The 7,530-nt window shown below is 32.9% G+C and overlaps 1 protein-coding gene across 1 annotated transcript; it reads left to right on the top strand.

The window, feature by feature from the left end:
- The first annotated feature begins 4,523 nt into the window (after positions 1 to 4,523).
- LOC145137474 (transcription factor MYB1-like) lies at positions 4,524 to 7,145 on the top strand. Its single transcript, XM_079071606.1, has 2 exons — positions 4,524 to 5,046; positions 6,112 to 7,145. The coding sequence occupies exons 1-2, from the start codon at positions 4,674 to 4,676 to the stop codon at positions 6,846 to 6,848; spliced, it is 1,110 nt and encodes a 369-aa protein (XP_078927732.1). The 5' UTR covers positions 4,524 to 4,673; the 3' UTR covers positions 6,849 to 7,145.
- The last annotated feature ends 385 nt before the right edge of the window (positions 7,146 to 7,530 follow it).

The raw sequence follows: 7,530 nt of genomic DNA, 5'->3' as shown, positions 1-7,530 counted from the left end.
TAATTATAACCGAAACTTATTCAAGACGAATTTAAATTTCTCCTAAAAATCAAGAATGAAATAAATAATTATTTAACTTATTATGAGAAAATATAAAGTGTCATTTTATAGAGCATTTGAAAAGAAAATATAAATTATGAAAAATGACAAGTAACACTAATAATTATTTTTTTATTAATATAGGAATATGTTTTTTTTCTATTCTTAAAATTTTGCGTTAAGGCACACACGCAAAACCTTGTTAAAAAGGAATATAAATGGTGAGGTCAAATTAAAATACTTTTCATGACATAACGTGAATACGTGATAATATGACATGACAACGAATTTGGATTTTTTTTTTCGATTTTATTTCATAATCATGTCTTATAAAATATTGAGATGTGGATAGATTAATTTAGCGTTTGTGCCAAGTATTGATATGTCAAACTTTTGATCTAAGTCAGCGAGTTTACAATTGAACCTTTAATCCCTCAAAATGCCTAAATTTTGTCTTTGTTTGAAACTTTGAATAAAGGGTGTTTGTAAAAAACAGAATGATTTGAAGGCATGAATGACTCAAATGTTTGAACCATTCAAAAATATAAATGATTAATGTTGTTTGATATTACTGAACAAATATTTTAAAAGAATAAAAAAATTATTTTAACTTTCGGACAAAACAAGTTCAAATAACACATATTATTAAATTTAATTCACAAATTAATATATTCAACGTCAAAGAAACATATTAACCAAAATCATTATTTATCAAAAATTACATGACATATCTTCAAATCATCAATTCAAAGCCAACTCAAAATCAAAAATTACAAGACATTATATATTAAATCATCAAACCTTTCAATCTTCAAAACCCAAATCAAACCGCTTAATCTTTAAAACTCAAATAAAAAAGTTACAGGATGTGAAAACTACTATGCCTTGAAATCGGTCACGGAAATCCAAATCAAATAACTCAAAAACATTGATATTGGTCACGAAAACGTATAATCATAAAATCAACAACAAATTCATCTTAGAAATTTAGAAGGAAAATCAACAACTATGGTTTATTTCATAAAGAAAATCACGGAATGCACATACGTGTTGCTTTAGGGCTACATTGGTGAGAAAGAATATGATGATGATGGTTGTTTCATATGACGACAATGATTGGTTCAGATGTGGTAGAGATGGTTGGCTCGTAAGGCTATCCAGAGTGGGCATTAACCCACACGTGAGTTTTCTATGTGGCACACATGTGGCATACTAATTCACCGGTGAACACCGTCCCGTGGACTGATGGTTTGGTTGTGGAGGCGGATGAAGACGCATATTTTGATTGGTTCTTTCATTTTCCCCTCACATTTTCTCTCATTCTCTCTCCTCCTTTTTACCCCTTAAACTGGCTTTGTGATTAAGGTCGTTATCTCAGTGAACAATAAACAATTAAAACATAAGTAGCTAGTGCAAGTTGGGTCAATTCCACATAAAATTCGTAGGTAAATAGTGTGTTTAAAAGTAATCAATTAAAAGATGCAAAGGAAGTTAATTACTTTTGGAAAATAAAATAAAATAAGACAATTGCAAATTCGAAATTTATAAAACTTAAAGCAAACTATTATTGGTGTTTAAAATTCAATGAGAAAAAACAACCACCCCACAGTATCTTATGTCCACAAGGCAATCAAACTATGTTATTATTTTTTTCTAGTTGTAACATGAAATAATAAAGTGACACATATTAGACACATTTCATGGTTTGGCTGGGTGAGTTCGACACGGTCTATGTTACATCAATGGTCTGTCTTAACGTGAATCAATTGCATTGAATAAAATACTTATTAATTCCGGTATAATATGTTGATTATCAAATAAAGAACGATCATGCAAGACAGTCAGGGGGCATGTCACTTTTGGTATATAATATTTTTGGAAATCCAACAACCAAGCCAAGATTACTATTCTAGACACCGCCATTGTAAGTAGAATTATTAGTATTACATGCGAAACTAATAATTAATTTATTTAATAAAAGTACAAATTATATGAACTCAAACAACTATAAATAAAACTTTGCATTTATAAAGTAATAAAATATAATTGTCATATTACAAGGAGGAAAAATAAATATTTTTTTTAGCCTAAAACATATTTATCGGAGGATGATCGCAGATGCTTAGCCACCTGTCGTGGTTGACTCTACGCTTCATCATTAATTGATTGGTTGAAAGATAAAGATATTAAAAGATGAATTACTCCCAAATAATGGGTTTAACTCTTGAAGGGATGATTTAATAGTGGTGGATCAAGTGTCTCTTTATAGGTTAATTAGATGGCTTAGGTTTAGATTGTTGGAAATGTAGGATGCGAAAATAAGGTTTTGTAATGCAATTTTCGAATTTCCATAACAACTTTTCTTGAATTCCATGCAAATTTCGACAATGATAACGACTAAAATAGTGAAAATGTAAAACACAAAAGTTGTAGGTCTTTTGTCTTCTTTGAGTGTCAACTTGAATAGACTAAATTGGAGCACCGAGTAATCAGGTATGATAAACACCGAGACGTGGTCAATCTGCCAAACAACATCTTTTTTTCTCATTACTGTGTCGTTCTATCCAACACGTTCGTATTCTTCATCCTTCGATCTTGCAAATGTTTATCATTTATCTTCCATCTTTAGCTTGTCTTTTTTGCTTCTCGACCCCGCATTCATTTATTCTTTTTAGCTTTTGATATTGATTTCTTTGTGTTTGAAAGATCTAGTATGCTCAAGAGTCTTATTAAAATGATATTAATTATTAACATATTATATTAATTGGTCACACTAACTAAAACTTGATTTAATTGATTATTTGTTAGAAATTGATTTTAATAAATATTCAATAAACTCTTATAATTAATTGAAAATTATTTATTTCTTGGAAATAATATTTTTTCATTAGCAAGTAACATAATATATGATATGACATGATTTATCAAGTCATGTAAATCTTTTTGGACTAGATTTTTTTTGTCTTTATCCCAAAAGTTAAGTTTTATATTTTATAAGAGAGTTTATAAAATTATAAAACTTTGACTTTGTTTTATAAATTCTCTAACTAATTAGACTAGTTATTGTGTTTTTCTTATTATAATAAAAAGAATACATGTCTTAAAAGGTATGAGAGACACATATGTGTAGGAGACATAATGTGCTTAAAGTGTTAATGACTTATGCTTAAAGATTATGTTTTATGTAAAGGCTTTCACTCTTTCTTTCCTTATTACTCCAAAAACGTAAGTTGTATGTGTATGTGAATTCTCTCCCATTTTGTTCATCTTTTGAAGAACACTTGCTTATTATTTTACTCTTTTGAAGTTCATATTGGTTATGAACTTCAAGCTTAAGAGTTATATGAGTTTTACAAGACTAGCATCTTAAATCAAGTTGGTAACTTGTTGGTGTCTCAAAGGTTCCACATTCTACATCAACTTTTAAGCCTCCCAAGAGGATCCAATGGACTACAAAGGTTGTTATTTCATCATCTTCTTCTTTGGTGTTTGTTTTTCTTTCCAAACTTTGCAAGAAGATCCATGATTGGTTATAAATTTGTTTTATGTTGTTCAAAAACAAAGTTTTCTGTTGTTAAATCTTATGTTTTTGAAACTATTTTTTGAATAAAAACCCAACAGTGTTATCCCGTGATCTTTCCTTTGTGTAATATTTGTAGTATTTTCATCATATTTAACATCTACACACGTAATTTACATATTCATCAAAGTACTGTAATTCTTAGGCAAAAATGATCGTTTGCAATAAAATATAGCTAATAAACGAAGTGCAAAATCGATTGATCACTCCATCTTTGCTTACAACCTAGAAATCAAGATCTATAAGGACAGGTCCATACAATTTATATGACTTATGGTCTCGGTCAAAGTACATATATAGGTAGATCTTGAAACAGATCAAGATGCAAGATTCTAAACATTAAAAATTGTCAATGCAATATTGCATCGTTTAGAGCTAATCTCAAAGTCTCACCACACTTCATGAGATGAGATGGATGCATGGTATTCTTCAATCATAGGATCCAACATGTATGCATGATAATCATATATAAATAGAATCATTGGTGATCCTTACTTATTGTTGTAAAGAAAATTATTATCAAGTACTTACAAAAGACTAAGATTACGTTCTTGGTTTACAAAGATTTGATGTAAAATGTTACATTGATGTGAGTTTCCAAACGTATCGAGATGATTCTTGTTTCAAATAACAATTTCTTCATCACGAATGAGGCATCTTTGTGTCGAGCATTGAAAGACATACACAAATATATTGTGACAGTATCAATGCTATAGCAATAGTAAAGAAGCCTAAAGAAGTAAGAGGACTCAACACATTCGATAGAAGTTTCATTACATCCGAGTGGTCATCGACTTAGGAGAAATCACCATTCTTAAAGTTCACTAAAGACCTAAAGTTGGAGTTTGGATTTTGTGCTAGAAGACATGGTAGACCCGTGTCATTTCATTTGTATATTTTCTAAATCTCCAATAAGTTATAAATTTTGTCGCCGAAACATGAACTGAAAGGGGACGTCCCCCAAAACACTTTGCCTCGCAACTCATTTCACCTTGTTCGTCAATCTCCCCCTGTCACACACTCCAGCAGTTGAAACCAGTCAACTTCGCTGCGAATGGACAAAGATCAAGACCAAGACGCCGCCAAAATTGAGGATTTCACAGCACCCCTAGACGATGGCGGCGACGTCACTACCGCTGCCACTGAAAACCATGACGCCGATGACTCTGACCCAGTTACTGTCGGAGATGGAGTTGGGGCCAGCGGTGCTAGTGGCGGTGGTGGTCGCGCCGGCAAGAGGACCGGCGATAGAGTGAAGGGTCCTTGGTCGCCTGAAGAGGACGCCATACTGAGTCGATTAGTGAGCAATTTCGGTGCGAGGAATTGGAGCTTGATTGCCCGTGGAATTCCCGGCAGATCGGGGAAATCATGTCGTTTGAGGTGGTGTAATCAGCTTGATCCTGCTGTCAAGCGCAAACCCTTTACTGGTAATTTCAATTATTTATTTTGTATCTTCTTTGTGTGCTTGATTTCAATTGAGGGTTTGATTAGCAATGCTCGTCTGAATTGATTCCAATTCCCAGTTTCCCTGATTTATGATTTCGCGCTTTGAACATTGAATCATATAAATATTTCAGCATTATGACTTGAAATTGTTACAAAAATTAGGGGAAAAGATGAACTATAACTAAAATAGTGAGATTTGGGAATCATCATGTTTCATGTTCTTCAAATTATTGGAGATTGAGACAATCACCGTATCTAAGGGGGCTGTTTGCAGTGCTTCACTTTAAAATGTTTATTGTGATTTGAAATCAAAATAAAGAGTTTTGAGGGGACTGGACATGATTGGAGTCATTGAACAAGCTTTCTAGGGCTACATATGATGGTGAAGATGAGGGCATTCTTGTCTTGCTAACATGCTAGCTTTGATGGAATATTGGAATACTAACATAACTTGTAAACATGTTGTAATGTTGGTATAGTATTTGTTTCAAAGCATGTCTAAGATTCATGGTTTGAATTGTATGACTCAAATCAATTGATCAAGTGGAGAATGTGAGTCCTATTTAAGAATTGGAATCTTGTAACTTGTTTGATTAATGATAAATCAATCATGATTCTATGGTGAATCGATCGTATATGAGTATATGACTTAGGCACTTGGATCTTCACTTAGGCTCCTATTTGACTTAACGCAGAAAGAACGACTTAACAAAGAAAGACATCGAAACAAAGCTTTCCCCATTAAGTCCTAACTTTTCATTCCCTCTTTTATTTTCCTTCCATTCCCCAAGTGCGAAGTTATTTTCTCAAATACTTTTCAAATCAGGCAAAAAAAATTATTTGCGACATTATTTGATTAAATTGTAGTAGTTTGATTAAATGAGAAGCCGGACAAAAAAAGTTGTAGTTTTTGTCCTATGGACATCAGTCCCCAATCCCAGTAAACCTTCATAAATTGCATCTTTTGTCCCATTGACATCAGTCTGAATCCAATGCATGTCAAACACAGCACTATTTATTCTGTCATATCCCGTCCTGTCCTGCAGATGAAGAAGACCGAATTATACTCTCGGCTCACGCAATTCACGGAAACAAATGGGCATCAATTGCAAGACTCTTACCAGGAAGAACCGACAACGCAATAAAAAACCATTGGAATTCAACCCTAAGAAGACGAGGTCACGAACTCGGTAAATTCAACATCGGGTCGGGTAACACCATTGAAGACCCGAGTTTAGAAAGATCAAAAGCATCGTCAGAAGAAACCTTATCATGTGGGGACATCAATTCCTTCAAACCTCACGAAGGACCCGACATCACAAGTGACCCTAACAATCTCCAAAATGACCAAACTACCCTTTTCCGTCCGAAACCCCGCGTAAGCGCGTTCAACGTTTACAACTCACAAACCGGTTCCGAAACATATCGGCCGACTGTTCTCAAGGGCGATTTCGGGATAAGTAAGTTGCTCGAAGGTGCGTATGGTGAACGGTTAGCTCCTCATCAATGTGGCCATGGTTGTTGTGACCCGAGTGGTCAAAGTCAAAGTCAAACTGAAAAGTCAATATTGGGTCCGGAGTTTGTGGATTATGTTGAACCGGGGTCGTTTTCAAGCCATGAATTGGCGGCTTTGGCAACGGATATAAGTAATATTGCGTGGCTTAGAAGCGGGCTTGATAATGGGCCGAAGCCCGGTGACCGTTTACGGGCCGAAGTGATTTCATCGCTGCCCGTTAGTTGGCAGGGTTCCGGGCAGCCCGCAAATGTTGGGAGTTCGGGATAATAATGTGTAAGTGAAAGTTTGTTTTCTTGAATATGTAGGCTTGTGTTGTGTTTTTTTTTTTTTTTTTTTTTTTTTTTTTTTTTTTTTTTTTTACTTTGGAGTAAATTATGTTTGACTATTGAGATAAATGGGTATTTTATAAGTTATATTAATGGGTTTGGGGTCAAGAAACATGTTCATGTGTCATGTGATAATGGGGTCATGTACACAGAAAGGCCAGGGTCAGCTGCTGCTTACAAGTGCTTGTGTCCCATCCCACTATTAATGTTGTTTTATGGTAATTAAGTATTTAAAGAACTTGTTTTGATATTTTTTTGTTTTTATATTAGAAGGTTTTAGATGCTGTGAAGAAAAACAAGAGCTTTACCATGTATATTTTTGGTATAAGTGATTTTTTTTTAACTAAAAAGATCTGGTTAATTAATACCTATAATAGGTATCCTGTCGGATGTTATTAATATTTAATTAAAAAGATTTATTTATTATTTTATTATTATTATTATTATTATTTTTTAAATTTGTGATTGATCGTAATTTTTATTTTCTATACACTAAAGTATTTGTTGGAGAATTTTTACTTTATTTGATGTTTTTATTTATATACAATAAATCATATAAAATAAAATATTTTAATTTTAATTATGTGTAAAAGTAAATAATTTCAATATAAAGTTAAATTATT

Source organism: Lactuca virosa, chromosome 9 (assembly GCF_052849685.1).
Source record: "Lactuca virosa cultivar CGN04683 chromosome 9, Lactuca_virosa_CGN04683_v6, whole genome shotgun sequence".
Taxonomy (NCBI): Eukaryota; Viridiplantae; Streptophyta; class Magnoliopsida; order Asterales; family Asteraceae; genus Lactuca; species Lactuca virosa.
The sequence above is the reverse complement of the archived record's forward strand: the minus strand, read 5'-3'. Positions and strand labels throughout refer to the sequence as shown.